Below are 17,900 nucleotides of genomic sequence, written 5' to 3' on the forward strand. Positions count from 1 at the left end.
GGTCCTAGGAAGTCAGGCTCCAGGCCCAGTCCAGTGACTGCAAGCAACTCATTCCTTTAATCTGGGCCTCAGCTTCCTCATCTGTAAAATGGGTGTGACAATCCCCACAGGCCCCTCCTCCCGTGGGCACCAGCTGCATTATAACTGCCAATGGCAGGGCTTGTCCAAGGCTAGGGGAGAGGGGTACACCCAGGTGGCTTCCCCATCCCCTCTCCTTCCCAACCCATCCAGGCAATGACTATATCGTCCCTCGGCACTGCCCAGAGCTGGCAGAGATGAACCGTGTGTCCGTGCGCATCCTGGATGAGCTGGTGCTGCCCTTTCAGGAGCTGCAGATCGATGACAACGAGTATGCCTGCCTCAAAGCCATCATCTTCTTTGACCCAGGTACAGCCCACACCTCCCACCCTCCCCTGATGCTCCAGACCCTCTGTCAAACTTCTCCTACTGGGTTATGTACCCTGCATTTACCACCTCATCTCTTTAGTACATCAACCAGGAGAGGCCATTTCTATTAGCTCCATTTAACAGATGAGGAAAATCAAGGCTCAAAAGGCTGAAGTGACTTGATAGGCTGCACTGACTCCAGAGGCTTGGTTTGTTTCTTTCCCACTTTACCCTTCTTTCCCTTCCTCCCTGCTTTCTGCTCCTTACCCCCTACCATCCTTCTTTTCTTTCCCTCAAAAAAATTTTTATCAAAATAATATTTACACACACTTAAAATGGAAGTAGTCTTCCCCACCACACTTTTCCTGTCCAAAGCCTACTCCCCATGGGGGAACCATTTCCAATTCTTTTTACTGTTTCTTCTGGCAGTTACCTCTCCAGCTCTAAATAAAATGCTAACCATTCTATTCCTTGGTTTATCCATTTTAGAACATATTTTCCCTCTTGTGATAGTTGAGGATTGCACTATCACCACTCCCATCTTTTCTCCCCCATCCTCCTAATCTATTTTTCTTGCTATTTCAGTGTCTCTACTGTTCGCTTTTATAATGTCCTGCGCTTATGCTGTTACTTCTTGTCCCATTACCTGTAGGCAGTATCTCCTAGCCCTTCATTAGCAGGATAAAGATAATGCACCCCACTCTCCCCATTCCATCTACTGACTTTCCACCTTCACTTTTTTTTTTTTTTTTTGCGGTACGCGGGCCTCTCACTGTTGTGGCCTCTCCCGTCGCGGAGCACAGGCTCCGGACGCGCAGGCTCAGCGGCCATGGCTCACGGGCCCAGCCGCTCCGCGGCATGTGGGATCTTCCCAGACCGGGGCACGAACCCTCATCCCCTTCATCGGCAGGTGGACTCTCAACCACTGCGCCACCAGGGAAGCCCCCACCTGCACTTTTATACAACGTTGTTGTAGTTGTGTCTTTGTGCAAAGTGCGATTTCATTTCACAATGTCAAGATGGATGCCTGGGCTGCAAAAGCCTGCTGGCTTCCTTCCCTCCTTCCATGTTAGAGAAGACCTACTGTGTGCCAGACGTTGTTCTTAGGGCCAGGCCCTCCTTGCATGGAGATCGCCTCTAGTAAAAATAGTGGTAAAGAGGAAATGAGCACTGTTTATGGAGTGCTCACTAAGGCTCCGTTCTAAGCGCTTCCTGTGGATGATCTCGCTTTCTTACTTGTGAGGTAGGAATTGTTATGATCACTATTTTTCAGATAAGAAAACTGAGGCACAGGGAGATCCATTAACTTGCCCAAGGTCACACAACCAGGAAATGGTAGAGCTTGGATTTGAACTTCAGACTATCCAGCTCTCAAAGCCCATGTTCCTACCTACCACACGCTATTCCCCATTTCTTGAGGGGGTAAGATTTCTAGTTCTAGTTTCTTCGAGAGCCTGGCCCAGGCTGCATCCCCTGTGGTGCTTGGCACGGAGCTAGATGGATAGTAACTGCTCAGTGAAATGTTAAGGATTACTGATGCTGAGTCAGGGTCAGCAACCTGGCTTGGACGGGCAGGTGACCTAGGACAGGGCCGGGCACGTGGGTGGTGCTTAATAAATATTTATTGACTGAATGAAAGAATGCACGAACGTGGCCCAGAAGAGAAAGCCCTGGACTGGAAATGTGGGTGAAGTTCTCTTTCTGCTGCTTACTTTATCCATAAAAGAGGAAATAAAAGAGGAAATAAATGTATTACCTCCATGACGGTTGAGATTAACTATTGGATGACCACTTGAATCACCTTCTTAGTTAAGGATCTAGAATGTATCTACTGATTTTTTTTTCATTCATTCATTCATCCTTCCGTCCATGTACCCATCCTCTCATCTAATTATCTATTCAACAAATATTGACAACACATGGTGCTGAGGGGTGGGTTTAAAAAGACAAAAGAGACGTATGCCTGCCTGTACAGAGCTCACAGTCTAGTGGAAGTGACAATTACATCCTGTGTGCACAGTAGTGATGGAAGAGCCACAGAAATTTGGGGACACCATGGACACTGAGAGTGCAGACTTTGGAGGGTGGAATGGAGACAGCTTCCTGAAGGAAGAGTAAACTAAGCTGAGGGCTTCCCTGGTGGCGCAGTGGTTGGGAGTTCGCCTGCCGATGCAGGGGACACAGGTTCGTGCCCTGGTCCGGGAAGATCCCACATGCCGCGGAGCGGCTGGGCCCGTGAGCCATGGCCGCTGAGCCTGCGCGTCTGGAGCCTGTGCTCTGCGACGGGAGAGGCCACAACAGTGAGAGGCCCGAGTACCGAAAAAAAAAAAAAAAAAAAACTAAGCTGAGACCCCAAGACGACACAGCCAAGGGAGCAGAGAAGAGGGGAAACTATTCTAAGGCAGCAGAAACAGTGTGTGCCGAGGTCTGGATGGTGGGACTTTACCTGGGAGTCAGGAGCTCTAATTCACATCATGGATCTGCCAACAAGCGGCTGTGTGGCTTGGGCCAAGTCCTTTCCTTGTTCCATGCCTCGGTTTCCCCATATTTAAGATGAGACGGTTGCAAGGTACCCTCTTGGGTGTGTTCCTAAAGTCCTGCCCCCCATCTTCCACTCCTTTCTCCCTGTTCTGCATCTTAGAAATGTGACAGAAACCTTTTTCTGCCTGAGTCTAGGAAGCTACAGCTTGCATTAGTGCACTCTGGTTCTTGAGGACCGTGAATCCTTGCCCCAGCGCTGCTGGGGACTCCCTTTGTGAACCTGGGCCACGAGGTCCCCCATATCAGGGCCCCAGGAGTAAGGGGACATCTGGATCCCACCTCCCCAGGTGCTCCAGGTGGCCCCCACTGCCTCCCTTGCACAAGCTCTCCCGTTGCAGATGCCAAGGGGCTGAGCGACCCGGGCAAGATCAAGAGGCTGCGTTCCCAGGTGCAGGTGAGCCTGGAGGACTACATCAACGACCGCCAGTACGACTCACGCGGCCGCTTCGGCGAGCTGCTGCTGCTGCTGCCCACCCTACAGAGCATCACCTGGCAGATGATCGAGCAGATCCAGTTCATCAAGCTCTTTGGCATGGCCAAGATCGACAACCTGCTGCAGGAGATGCTGCTGGGAGGTCCGTGTCCGGCCCAGGAGGGGATGAGAGGTGGGCAGGGCTGGGGTGGGGGGCCTCTCCAAGAGACAAGCCCCAGGCAGACCTGCGTTCACCTCTCAGCTCCATCACCTCCTCACTCTGTAGCTTTCGGCAAATCCTTTAACCTACCTGAGCCTCAGTTTCCTCATCAGGAAAATGGGGATAATGGTCTGTTAATTCAGGTGCTGAGAAGCTAGCATGTTCCAGTCACGTTCTAAGTGCTGGAGTTTCAACAGAGAACAAGATTCTGTCCTCCTGGAGGTTGTGTATGAGTGTGTGTGTATGAGTGTGCATGTGCCTGCCACTGTGATAAAGGCTCGTGGAAACAGATGATTATCAAGTATATAATAAAGAGGGCAACTACAGATTTTGAAATAACCAGGTAATATGATAGAGTATAACTGAAAAGGGGCCTCTTTAGATAGGTTGGCCAAGGGAGACTTCACTGAAGTGGTGACTTTTATGCCACAGACCTGATGAAAGGAAAGAGAACATTTAAAAGCCGAGAGAAACATTCCAAGAGATGTAGTGCAAAAGGCCCTGAAGCAGGAGAGGCTTGTGTCTTCAAGAAAAATAAGGTTGTGAGATGGGAGGAGTTATGTGAGATGAAGGTGGAGATTGAGCAGAAACCAAATCATAAACATTGTCTTAGAGGCTATGGTCAGAAATTTGCATTGTATTCTCATCACTACTCTTATAAGAAGACTGAAAAATCAGACTAATGTTTTAAACAAACTATCCTGATTGTTGGGTAGAAAGTGAATTTCAGGGGAGCAAAGTGGAGACAGGAGACCCCTGAGAAATGTCACTGTCTCCAATCAGGGGAAGGACAAGGAGGCTAGGACTAAGGCATGACTGGAACTTGATCAGCATAGATGAACTTGAACATCTATTTGGAGGAAGGACCCACAGGATTTGCTGATTGATCAGATGCGGGTGGTGAGGGGAAGGCAAAGAGTCAGGGATGAAACCTACATGTTTGCTTTGAGGAACAGGAATGGTGGTGGAGTAATTTACTGAGATGGGGAAGACCCAGAAAAAAGAGCTGGAGGCTGGGGATGGTGGTGGTGGTGAGGGATCCATTTTAGACTTTAGTTAAGCTTGAGATGACTGTTAGATATCCGGGTTGAGTTATCCAGGAGGCAGATGGATGTTTGACTCTGTTGCTCAAACAAGCGCAAAGGTGAAGATGAGAGGCAGCTTCGTGGTGTCCCAGAAACTAGGTGCCAAAGAAGGAGATAGAGGAAGACTAGCCAGGGGGATAGGAGAAAAGCCAGGGAGAGTCCCAGAATCCAAGAGAAGAGTGTGTTTTAGTGGGGACAGACATTTAATGGTGTTAAATTCCACAGGAGGGAGAAGGAGGCTCTTGGCGATTGCGTTGAGAGCAGTGTCAGAAGACCGTGGGAAGGGAAACCAGATTTGAGGAATGGGAGCGGGCATTACAGACTGAGTGAGTTGGAAAGTGGAGAAGTGGGGATAGCAAGCGTATACTGCCCTTTGAAAATGTTTTGCTAAGGGGACCTGGGAGATAGCTGAGGATGATTGCAAGGGAGTGATCATAGTGATGCGCCACGGGATCTTGGCTGACCTAAGAGGAATATGGATGGGTGACAATAGTGAAAGGTGGGGGTCAGTGAAATGACAGCCTCAATAGGGCTGAAGAGGTTTTGCAGTGATGGTACTAGAGGAAGTGAGCTGCAAAGGTAAGAGGCAGGGTCTAAGTGAAGATGATTGAACTTAAGATTTTGGAGGCAACACAGTTACTGGTGACGGCCAAGGACGAGGTTTCTCAACCTTAGCGGATACTTGGGACTGGACAATTCTTTGCTGAGGGGGCTCTTCTGTACCTTGTTTAACCACATGCTTGGCCTCTACCCAAGATATGCCAGTATCACTCCTTCAGTGGTGACAAATATTCAGATATTTTCAAAGGTCCCCTGCAGGACCAAAATCACCCCCAGCTGAGAAACACTGTCATATGGTAACTCCTTTCATTCTCACTTTGACCCTGTGAATATGGGGTCATAATGAATCAGGTGTCACTGAGATCGGGGTCAGGAAGGAGCTTGTGTTCTGTTGCCAGATAAACATGAGTAAGATAATTAATCTCTTCGGGTCCTATAATCTCATCTGTAGAATGGGTTAATAATGATACCCACTGTACAGGATTGTTGTGGGGATTAAATAATGTCAAACATGAAAAGTGCTATAAAACAGTACCTGGTACCTAATAGGTGCTCAATAATTGATAGCTATCATTGAAACAGGTATACTTTAGAGTCCCCTTGCAAGCCCTAAAATTCCATCATTGTCATATTAGTGAACATAGCCTATTACCAAACCTTATATATATGGTACTGTTATTCTCTGACACATTTTTTGAAGCGGTTACTGTGTTCCAGACGCTTTGCTAGGACCTCGAAGAGAGAAGAAAAATACACCTGTAATTGTAATGCTCACAGACAGAAGTGATCGTTCCCAAAGGATGGGTTACAGATAAATGACGGTGGGAACTCCAAGGAAGGAGAGGTTTACTTACTACTGGACTGGGAAGAGTCAGGAGAGGCTTCCCAAAGGAGGAAATATGTGAGCTGGAATTTGGACTTAGGGATATTGGGGGAGCGGGGGAAGGGGAGGTAGATGGCGTCTTTAGGGGAAGTGACACAGGAGCAAAAGCACAGAGCTAGGACAGTACAGGGGACACATCGATGCTATAAGTAGGTCATTTGGGCTTCAGATGTAGGGGATGAGGCTTAAAGGTGAGCTGGGACCAAATGGTTGAAGGACTTGCACACCAAGGATCTTTGACAGCCATTGATTGAATCCATTATATTAACATGTAATCAATACACTGCTTGCTGCAATATTTAAATGATCTCACAGTTTCTTTAGATGCCCCTTGTTTCTTTCAAATCACTTTATTCTCTTGGTTTTTGTGTCCTCTCCATACCTTCATGAAGCCTGTGGATAGGAATGGAAGCCCCAGTTTACTAATCTGGAAATAGGAACCCAATAGGCACCATCAGTATTGGATGGGCAGGTTGATTGGCCACACTTGAGGAAGATGGTGCCTCAAGGCCCATGGACTTTATCCCAGACTCTTTCGTCCTCACTGAGTACCCCTTCTACCTGCAGGGTCCTCCAGTGATGCACCTCATGCCCATCACCCCCTGCACCCTCACCTGATGCAGGAACACATGGGCACCAATGTCATTGTTGCCAACACGATGCCTGCTCACCTCAGCAACGGACAGATGTGTGAGTGGCCCCGACCCAGGGGGCAGGCAGGTGGGCAATTGGGCTTCACCCAGGAAGGGGTGAGGTTGGGGCCTAAGAGGGAATCTGGAGAAGGTCGGGTCTAGAAGATGGGAAATGGGATAAAACAGTTCTATGTGCTCCAGGGTAGGGAATGAGGGGTGAGACAGTCCATTGTGAAGGCTGTTTATTCAGTGAGGTGATTGACAGTCTCCACTGAATGAAGCGGCCCTTGGGATAAGGCAATCCACTGGGTGAGGCTGCCCATTGGGTGATGTTGTCCACTAGGTAAAATTGTTCATTGAAGTAAGACTGCCCAGTTGGGTAAGGCTACCCATTAGACAGTTGGGTGAGACTATTCATTGGATGAGAACCTCCACTGGGCTAGATTGTCCTCTGAGGTGAAATCTCACAAGAGTGAGTTTGTCATTGGGCAAAGTTCTTCAAAGAGTAAGATTATCATTGGGATGAGGTGGCCCACTAAAATGAGGTTGCATTTCATTGAGATTGTTCTTTGGGAAAGCTGGCCATTGAATAAAGTTGGCCCAGTGGGTCATAGTCAAAATTATTTTCTGAACTGGTAATGGGGCTGGGGCCATTAGTTTCTGTTACTCAGCTGCCTAAAAATCAAAGAGATGGTATTTTTTGAGCCAGTTAGCCAGACCCTTGGGTCTCATCTACTGCTGTTCCTTTTCTCCAAGAAAGGATGTTCCTGTCACATGTCCCATTGTCCATAGGGAGAGTCAACTTGGGCCCTGGTTTGAGAGCAGCAGCCGAAGTCTCCATATCAAATGGTGGAAGAGATGGGGGCTATGGGGACTTGGGCAAAAGGTTCTGACTGCAGAACCTGACCCAGCCCCAGCCTTCCAGACCTCATGGAACTTAGACTTGGTGATTTGGGACTCAGAAGGTTTGGGCCGTAGGAGACCTTAGAGAGAATCTAGTCTAATTCTCTCCTTTTGTAGTAGAGGAAACTAAGTCTCAGAGAGGGGGATGAACCTTCCCAGGACTCTTCGTTTACTCCCCAAAGGGCTGGCATTCTGAGCAGCCCCTGTCTGTCTCTCTATCCCTCCAGCCACCCCTGAGACTCCACAGCCCTCGCCGCCAGGTGGCTCGGGGTCTGAGCCCTACAAGCTCCTGCCAGGAGCCATCGCCACAATCGTCAAGCCTCCCTCTGCAATCCCGCAGCCGACGATCACCAAGCAGGAAGTCATCTAGCAAGTCACTAGGGGGAGGGGGCTCTGCCAGCCCCCCGGCCCCCTCAGAGAGCCCCTGATGGTCACTTGGTCACAGTGAAGAATGCTGTGACAACAGGGCCAGTCCCAGAGCAGTAATGGAAAGGGCGAGGGTCCTAGAACTTGGGCTACGGGCCACATCCCACCGCCACCCTTCACTGCCCGCTCTGGTGACGGGGCTGTGACTTGGGGAGACCCCAGTTGAAACATCCTCCGCTGCCTTGGACAACTTTTCTCCCACCGAAGCCACTGCCTTCCCTTCATCCTTCACCCCAGCTTCTTCACCCCCAAAGGAGTGCTGCCTGGAGACGATGCAAGACCTTGCTTAAACATGGCTCCCTCCCCACTCAGATTGGGTACTTTGTCCCTAGTACTGCCACATTGTCAGACACAGAGCCCTTCTAGGCTGGGTCAGACGGTGGCACCTTACCCATCCCTGTTCTACTGTCCTAACCGCCACTGTCACCTTCCTCAGCCATCCTAATATCTCCAAAGCCACCTCTCCAGAGGCTGAGGAAGACTTGCAAACAACTCCCCCAGTCATCCCGGGAACATTTTAAAAGCACTGACTGGAGCTAGGCGCAGTGTAGGAGACTGTCGAGAAGGGAGACGCCATTTCTCCTCTAACCCCTGGCTCTTTCCTTCTTCAGGGATTTGAGTGGAGCCCTTGAGTCAGAGTGATGATCCCTACAGGCGGCCAAAAATGAGAGAACAGCCCAGGGTGGACACTGCAGCCGGGAGCTGGGGGGAGGGCTGGAGTAGTCAGAGAAGGCAGCAAGGGGTAGCCTATGCGCCAGGCCTTTAAGGAAGGGCTGGATTCCAGCTGGTGGGGCAGATGAGACAGGACGTCCCAAAGAAGAGCAGACAGCCTGGGCCAGGCGGGGAGGCAAGAAGGAGGGTGTGGAGGGAGATGATGCAAGACGGGGCGGTCTGGAGCAGAGGGGGCACGCTGGACAGCCTGGGGACCGTGAACGCCAGACTGAGACCTGACGACTTGGGTCCATGGGCTGTGAGTAGCCGGGGAGTGACGTGCAGTGAGCTGAGCTTTCAGGCGCTGAAGAACGCAGTCCTACAGAGGCGGGAGGTTTGGGAGATATCACATGGGGCCTGATGATGTCATCCAGGTGAGAGAGATGAAGCTGGGGATGGAGAAGACAGATGGGTGAACCTCAGGTCAGAGTGGCAGCAAGGAGGCATTATTCCACAGGGTCTGTCTCAAGGGCTTCCTCCCGGCGCTGTCTTAAGGCACTTGACCGGCACCATCTCCTGTCATCCTCCCTACTCCCCAGAGATCGTTAGTGAAGATGAAATTGAGATCTAAGAGGTTAAGTCATGTTTCTGGAACTCAGACAGCTAGTATGTGACCAAGTCAAGACTTGATCCCAGGTCTGCCCGGATCAGGAGCTCTTAACCTCGGTGGCTGAAAATCTTCTCTGAAAAGGCCCTTCTCTCCTCACTGGGATTGAGTGGAGGGACTTCCTGCCCGCTTCAGCAGCCTCAGAAGCCAAAGCATCATTCTTCCCAGGAGCCCTGCCCACACCCAGGACTAAGATTGGCCTGAGGCTTCACTAAAGTCCACTTCGGGTCCAGAATCCTGTGTGCTGATAAATAAGGAGAATTCATGGCTCCTGGATCCCTTTTGTCTTCACTCCCCAAGTCTGGGGAAGGGGCATTCAGCGGTGCATTGGGAGATAGACCAACGTGACCTGGCATTCTAGAGGTGGGGTGGTTTGGGTGGGAGCAAGGGAGAGGTAAGAAGGATTGGATTTGAGACCTGCTCTGTGGAGCATCACTCAGGGTACCTTCTGGAACCATTAAACCCCAGGATGGAACAGCCAGCACCTCATCCATGCAGAATTTTGGAGGCTTTGGGAAAATTCTGGAAAGTGCCACTGGCCAGTAGGAATTAAAGAGATGTGTCCTGGGATTGGAGCTGTGCTTAGGTAGGAGAGTGAACAGTCAGACTGACTACCTGCCCTCCACCCAGGGCTGACCCTCCTGGGTGGATGCAGGCAGCACCCCAGTGCCCCCAGATTTCACCATTAGTGATTGTTCCTTTTTGTGAAAGAAGCATGAAGGGTATTGGGGCAGGTGTCCAAGGGCAATTGCTACATCTCCAGTGCTATCAGGGTTGGCTTTCCTGCTCCACCAAGCCAAGTCCCCAGTCCCAGGAGAGGTTGTCTCCTGCTTGGGGTGCTCCATGATTCCTCAGCCACCCCTTATTCCTGGGGCGCTTCCCCAGAAACCCCAGCCAGGGCGTTCAGACTAGTCTGGGGCAAGGTAGGGAAACTGGAATCATTTCTGGTAATTGTCATTCCCCCTCTTTGCCCCTCCACACCCACCCCCCACCCCGCCCCAATGTTGCCCAGGCCTCTATCTGTCATGGGAGCAAAGCAGAGATAAGAATTTCCCGTGGGTGGGGTTGAATAGCAGTGGCTTTTAACAGTAACAATCTTCTGGGCCAGGGGGCTAGTTCTCGGTCCCAAATCAACCTCCCTGGAGGAGAAATCCATTCTACTTTAATAATGTTATTGCAACGCAGGAAACACAAAACAAAGAGAATTTAGTTTTCTGACTCTAAACTGAGGACACGACACCACATTGGAAAATCTTTTTTTTTCTTCACTACCTGAGTCGTGGCCCTAAAACATAAGATCTAATGGACTAAAAGAGGGTTGGGAGGGCAGGCACGGACCCTGTAATTCCGCCACTGAGACAATCCCTTCTCTAGGCAGCTCTCAGCAGCTTCAAGAACCCACATGGCTCTCCTGAGGGTGGACAAAGGGGAGCAGACCGTCGGAAATGGACGCTCCTCGATTTATTGTGATGACCAAGCCAATTATTTTGCCAAGTCGCTCTGTGATTTGCCTTGATTGTGACGAAATTTGAGATTTACATCGAGCATTTCTGGAAATGGGCTGTGTCCCGCCAGACTGATCAGCATCTTCCAGTGGGTGTGGATGCCATTGGGTCCTGTGCTGTCCCCTGAGCCCCTGTCACTGCCACCCAATGGGGCAAAGAAGCAAAAAAGATTTCTTACTCTTGTGTGTTTTAACAAAAGTTTATAAAAAAAATAAATGGCGCATATGTTTTCTAAGTCCTTGGATGGGTGTCTTTTCTTCCTTTCAGGTGTTAGAAATAAGAATGAGAATAGTCGGGTAGTTCTTTTTTTTTTTAATTAATCTATTTATTTATTTATTTACTGGCAGCTTTGGGTCTTTGTTGCTGCACGCGGGCTTTCTCTAGTTGTGGCGAGCAGGGACTATTCTTCGTTGCGGTGCGCGGGCTTCTCATTGCGGTGGCTTCTCTTGTTGCAGAGCACGGGCTCTAGGCGTGCAGACTTCAGTACTTGTGGCACGCGGGCTCAGTACCTGTGGTGCACGGGCTTAGTTGCTCTGCGGCATGTGGGATCTCCCCGGACCAGGGCGCGAACCCATGTCCCCTGCATTGGCAGGCGGATTCTTAACCACTGTGCCACCAGGGAAGCCCCCTATCCCTCCCCCCAGGGGTGTTGTCAGGATGGACTTGAATGAGATCATAGCAGCTACGAGAGCTGCCGTGTATATGAGGTGCACAGAGAGTGCCCACCCCAGGGGCCTTTGTGAGTGTGGACTCTTCACCGCCCCCCCGACTAGTGAGAAGCTAACCATTGAGATTTCCAGCCTCAGAGGCACCCATTCGCTGCCTGCCTGATCCCGGGGGCCATTCCCACCATCCCCTGTGCCTTCCCTCCACTCCCGAGCACCAGGAAATAATCTCTATAATATTGCAACAGAAGCCTCGTCCATGCCGCTGCCAGCATGGACATGGGGTGGGGGCCAGAGGAGGCTATTGCAGTCCTAGAGTGTGCTTAATAAATCCATATCAAAACCATAAACCTTGGGCTGCCATAAATTCCTCTGGCCTTGGCTCTCCACCTCATCAGCCCTTTGCCCCAGTTAATCTCAGATCTCTGCGTGGGCGGCCAGAGCTGCAAGTCTGCTTTCCATTTTAGCTGCAGAACAACATCAGCTCAGATGACACACAGCACATCCCATTATCCCTGTTTTAGAGACCATGAAACTGAGGTTCAGAGAGGTGAAGAATCTTGTCCAAGGCACAAAGCCAGTGAGCGGCTGAGCCAGGACACAAATACCATGCTGCTTCTACCAACCCATGCGGCCCCCCTGAGAACTGGGAATTCGCCTCCCCGCCTACAAAGGTTGCTTCCCCAGCCATGACACTGGAGGCTTTTATCCCTTTATCCCAAATGGAGCCCCCATTGCTCAATAAACGGGAAGGAGAAGTGGGAGGGACTCTGGGTGACAGGCTGTGTGAGAATCCAAAGGAATTTTCATGCAGCGTGAATGAGCTGTCATCACCAATTGGTGGGGTCACTCTACTTCCTCTTTTGTGGAACCCAGATCACTTGTGATCTACATTTCTCGAATCATGTGTCATCTGTAAATTCCAAGGCATGATCTAAGAGACATGAGTCGCAGGATCCCATGCAGCTCTCTGGTGATGGAGGAGCTACAACCACATCCTGTCTCCAAGGCCCACATTTATTGACCTCTTCCTCTCTGCCAGACATTGCTGGACATAATTTAATCCCCACGACAACACCCTGAGTCAGATATTCTTGTTGTATTTTACAAACGAGGAAGGGACTCGTCCAAGGTTCAGAGCTGACCCAAGAGCTGAGGTTCAAACGCCCATTGTATGACCCCAGGGGCCACCATAATGGGACCAGGGAGGATGCTGATGACTCAGTCACTGCGTGGTGAGCTCAGAAGTAGTGCAAACAGTGGAAAGTTCAGTTTGAAAAATATTAATGGGTGGAACCCTGTGCCAGAGCATCCTGGGGGTTATGGAGAAGTGGTGCCACAAGGTGCCTCCCTCTTAGGGTTTACAGTTTTCACTTGTAGAGGGAAAAATTACAGGCAGTTGAATATTAAGAGCCAAAGGAGTAAGAGTGACAGCTGGGAGATGGTAGTTTGAGGGGGGGATGACGGCAGTCTGGGAAAGTCTCACTTGCTGGAGGATTCAGAGGCAATGGTGAGACAGAGAAAAGACAGAAGTGCGTTCAAGGTTGAGAGAGAGATGGAGCAGCAAGTCACGGCAGGCAGCAGGAAGCACAGCCCCTGGATGGGAGGGGGAATAGAGACCAGCGTTCCCAGCCAGCGGTCACTGTACACGCCACCTGATCCTCTCTACACCCGCGTGCCACTGTGCTTTCCCTTACTTACTGTTTTTTTTAAAATCAATTCATAAGCATTCTCCTTCCACCGATCACTGACGTAAATGGAAGACCAGTATCACTTGCCACGTAAATAGAAGGTGATTGCAAAATTAGAGTGAAAAGAAAACAGTATTTTTAAGGTGGAGCCAGATAGGATTGCCCAGGGAAAGCTCTACACTTTCTTCTTCAAACGGGAAATTGACAAGTACTTAGAGGTGAAAGGCATATGTTTCCAATGGAGACTTTCTCCGTAAAGTTTTCGGAAGGAAGGAAGAGACTTGTAAAGAGACAGGCTTTGGCGACAATCTCACTGAATACCATCTCTGTGTGTCCCTAAAATCACTCAGCATGCCACTGAAGTCCTCAACCCACACCTGGAAGCACACCATGGCGGCTGGTCTGGGCCAGGTGGGGAGGGCCGCAAACACTGGGCAACTGGAATTTCTTTGGGGGAAATAGGAAGTCACTGGAGATCGGAGATCAGGGGAAGGCTGTGGCCAGATCTGTGTTTTGAAAGGCTCATTCTGGCAGCTTTGTGGAGGATGGATTGGACAGGGTGCAACTGTAAACAGGGAGACCAGTGAAGATGCTCACCTGCTGGACCAGGTGAGAGATGGTGAGGCCTGTGCCCGATGGAGGCAGTAGAGATGTAGAGGAGGGACCAGTGCAAGAGACATATGTTCATTCATTCACTCACTCAGCAAATGTCTATTGGGCGCCCATTATGTGCTGTGCCCTTGTCTAGGCACCAGGGTACACAGGTGAGCAAGACAGATAGAGTCCCTGACTTCCTGAGGTTTACCTCCTAGAGAAAGCACTCAGACAATGTTTGAGGGAATAAATTTAAAAAGGTAATGTGGAGCTTCCCTGGTGGCGCAGTGGTTGAGAGTCTGCCTGCCGATGCAGGGGACACGGGTTCGTGCCCCGGACCAGGAAGATCCCACATGCTGCGGGAGAGGCCACAACAGTGAGAGGCCCGCATACCACAAAAAAAAAAAAAAAAAAAAAAAAAAGTAATGTGAAATAGTCAAGTGCTCTCAGACTGTAAACGGTCAAGTTCTCTGAAAGTAAAACAAGGGGACTTCCCTGGTGGCGCAGTGGTTAAGAATCCACCTGCCGATGCAGGGGACACGGGTTCAAGCCCTGCTCCGGGAAGATCCCACATACCGCGGAACAACTAAGGCCGTGCGCCACAACTACTGAGCCTGCACTCTAAAGCCCGCGAGCCACAACTACTGAAGCCCGTGCGCCTACAGCCCGTGCTCCAGAACAAGAGAAGTCACTGCAATGAGAAGCCCCCACACCGCAACGAAGAGTAGCCCCTGCTCACCACAACTAGAGAAAGCCCATGCGCAGCAAAGAAGACCCAACACAGCCAAAGATAAATAAATAAAATTTTTTTTAAAAAAGAAAGAAGCCAGTAAAGCAAGGTATGGTGACTGTGAATATGAAGTAAAAACAACAAATAGATTAATTTGAAAGTGTTGAGGTTGGAATAACATCAGATCGTGGGGTCAGGGAGGGCCTCCCCGAGGATGCGAGTCTGGGCTGAGCTCCGGAGGTTGAGAAGGGGCCAGCCCTGCAGAGCTCTGGGGGAAAGGCAGGAACCACAAGTGTAAAAGCCCTGTGGTGGGAGCCAGCTGAGCCTCTTGGAGGCTGAACACAGTGGTCCGTGTGGCTGGAGCAATGTGGGAGGAGATGGAGTCTGGCAGGTGGACAGGGCCAGGACGGTGGCGGCGGTGGGGGGACGGGCCTTCTAGGCGATGAGAAAGGTCGTAGATTTCATTTTTGGTGCAATGGGAAACTCTTGGAGGTTTTTCAACAGGGAAATGATGTGATCTGATTCATATTCTAAAAAGGTCACTCTCTGCTGTGTAGAGAAGGGACTCCATGGAACAGAGTGAAAGCAGAAAAGCCCAGAGGTGGTCTGTGCAGCAGTTCAGGGGAGAGACAATGGCAGCTTAGACTAGAGTGGTGTGGTAGGCAGAATTTTAAGGTGACCCCAAGACTCCTGCCCCCTGGTCTAGACACATCTTCTCTATATTATTCAATGAGACACAAATCTAGATGTGAAGGGATTCTGCAGATATAATGAAGGTCTCAAACCAGTGATTTTGTGATATAGAGATTATCACTGACGGGCCTTCCCTAATCAGTTGAGTCCTTGGGGTGGGGGGCTGGGCTCTTTCTGGCATATAAAATTAGAAACAGGAGAGGGATTTGACGTGAGGGAGGCTCTCTGTGGCTGGCTTTGAAGATGGAGGTGGCCACGTGGCAAGGAATGTGGGTGGTCTCTAGAAGTTGAGAGTGACCCTCCCCAGTGGACAGCCAGCTGGGAAATGGTGACCTTAATCCCGCAACAATGAGGAACTGAATTGAGGCAACAACCTAAATGAGCCTGGAGGTGGCTCTTTCCCCAGAGCCGTCTGGTAGGAATACAGCCCTTGACTTCAGCTGTAAGACCCTGGGTAGAGAACCCCATTACGCCATGCCTGGACAGCTGACCAGACACTGTGAGATAACAAATGGGCATCTTTTTAAGCCACTGAGTTTGGGGTAATTTGTTACACAGCATTGAAAACTAACACAGGTGGTGGTGGGGAATGGTGATGAGGTTGAGATGTTTTGGAAGCCACACCGCCAAGACCTTGCTAATGGATTGGATGTGTGAAGGAAAGAGAAGTAACCATGGGGCTGGTGGCGCTGATTATTGAAATGAGGAAGGCTAGAGCAGCTCTAGATTTGGGTTAGGAAGCAGAGTTCTGTTGGGGATGCCAATTCGAGATGCCAATTAAGCATCCAAGAATTATTGGATATACAAGCTTAGAGCTCAGGGAAAAGTTGGGCTGCAGAGGAAAAGTCCAAGCCACAAGTACAGATCTGATTTAAAAGCCAAATGAAAATACTGCTCAGCAAGAGAAAGCAGGGGACTACTGATCAAGCAAGATGGGTCTCAAATGCATCATTCTGAGTGCAAGAGGTCGGACCCCCGGGACTTCCCTGATGGTCCAGTGGCTAAGACTCCTTGCTCCCAATGCAGGGAGCACAGGTTCAATCCCTGGTCAGGGAACTAGATCCCACATGCTGCAACTAAGAGTTCGCATGCCGCAACTAAAAGATCCAGCATGTGGCAACGAAGATCCCTCTTGCCACAAGTAAGACCTGGCACAGCCAACTAAATAAATATTTTAAAAAAAGAAAAGAAAAGAAGTCAGAGCCCCAAAGCTACATGCAATATGACTTCCTCTATAGGATATTCCGGAAAAGGCAACACTCTAGGGGCACAGGCTGTGGTTGCCAGGGGCTAAGGATGGGGTAGAGTGTTTGAACACAAAGGGGCATAGAGGGGTCTTGGGGAGATGGCAAGGTTCTGTATCTTGACTGTGGTAGGGGTTACATCACCATATACATTTGCCAAAACTTGCAGAGCCATAACATCAAAAAGGGTGAGTTTTAGAATATGGAAATTATACCTTAACTTTTTTTTAAATGAAAGAAAAAAAGCCAAATAGCTGCTTGAGCTCATTTCAAAAAGGGAGTGTAAGCAGCGGAGAGCTGTAGGGGAAGACATCACTCTCCACCATCCTGGTCGGAAAGAGGAAAAGGGACCAAGAACAGGAGAGGTGGATGTCAAAGGTGAGGGAAAGGGATTCAGGCAACGTTGGTTGCGGGCCTACTATGTGCTAAGGGCGCTGCCACACTCCTTGTCTCGTGTAGCTGGCTCAGTGAGCCGGGAGGCAGGTTAAATGAACTGTGCTTGTTTCACAGACGAGAGGAAGTGACTTGCCCTTGGTCCGCACAGACCATCACAGGTGCCCTGCACTCTATTTGTTTGTTGAATGAATGAATGAACAAATGAATGAATGTCACTGTGCTCCAGGTGCTGAGGTGTCGCCAGCAGGTTCAAACTGAGGATACGAGAACATGGTCTTCTTTGAGAAGTCGGGGCCATAAAACCTGTTCTGTTTCCTGACTTGTGCAATGCCGGCCCCTCCCCCTGCGGCTCTGAAATTGCTCCCCGGCCTTGAGAAGGGCTCCCCGGGCTTATCTCAGGGGGAGAGTGAAACTGTAAAAACCTTTATGGCTTTGAGATCATGTCTGGCAGTGGCAGCGATTGTCGCCATAAACCTGAGCAGCCCTGCGAGGGAGGGCGATGCCTGGGGCCAGGAGAGTCAGGGGACAGTTGAGCACTGCCCAGGGGCGGCCCCATGCAGAGCCCATCGCACACTTCCCACACTTCACCCCCTAAGAGGCAGCAGTGGCTGTGATATTTTTAAAAAATTCTTCAACTCACCTTTCTTTCCCATTACATTTCTGACGTTAGGATGTGTCTTTAAATCAATCGCAGCCGACAATCACTGTTGGTTAAATTGGGTGGTGGTCAGACCTCGTTGGTTTTGGTCATTATTTCCGGGGCCCTAACTGGTCAACTGCACCCGCTGTGTATTTCCTCACAAATGATTGATTTAAGGACCATCTGAGGGAGGGACGCGAGTCCTGGTTGCTTCCTGAAAACCTTCCGTTGACACCTGATAAGAGCAAGAAAGTGCCAGGGTCAAACCTGCAGAATCAGAGTAAGCAGGTTGGAAGAAAGTCCTGGAGACTGTAGTGGAACATTCTTTCAAGAAATGGTGAGTGACCAAATATTTTAACAGTAATGGAGGACAA

General features: G+C 50.0%; 1 protein-coding gene across 7 annotated transcripts in view; it reads left to right on the forward strand.

The window, feature by feature from the left end:
- The window catches only part of HNF4A (hepatocyte nuclear factor 4 alpha), a gene marked incomplete at both ends in the record, with an annotated part of 59,428 nt that extends 51,434 nt beyond the window's left edge, over positions 1-7,994 (forward strand). For 3 of the 7 annotated variants that reach the window (XM_079718935.1, XM_079718936.1, XM_079718933.1), the window contains 4 exons: positions 232-387; positions 3,267-3,503; positions 6,657-6,809; positions 7,852-7,994. In XM_079718935.1, the coding sequence (XP_079575061.1) occupies positions 232-387; positions 3,267-3,503; positions 6,657-6,809; positions 7,852-7,994 (689 nt within the window). Of the gene's footprint in view, positions 1-231; positions 388-3,266; positions 3,534-6,656; positions 6,810-7,851 lie in introns of all 7 variants that reach the window. The other 4 variants (XM_079718937.1, XM_079718938.1, XM_079718934.1 and 1 more) reach the window with 2 other exon arrangements.
- Between the last annotated feature and the right edge of the window lie 9,906 nt (positions 7,995-17,900).

This window comes from Hyperoodon ampullatus (genome assembly GCF_949752795.1).
Source record: "Hyperoodon ampullatus genome assembly, chromosome: 14".
NCBI classification, from domain to species: domain Eukaryota; kingdom Metazoa; phylum Chordata; class Mammalia; order Artiodactyla; family Ziphiidae; genus Hyperoodon; species Hyperoodon ampullatus.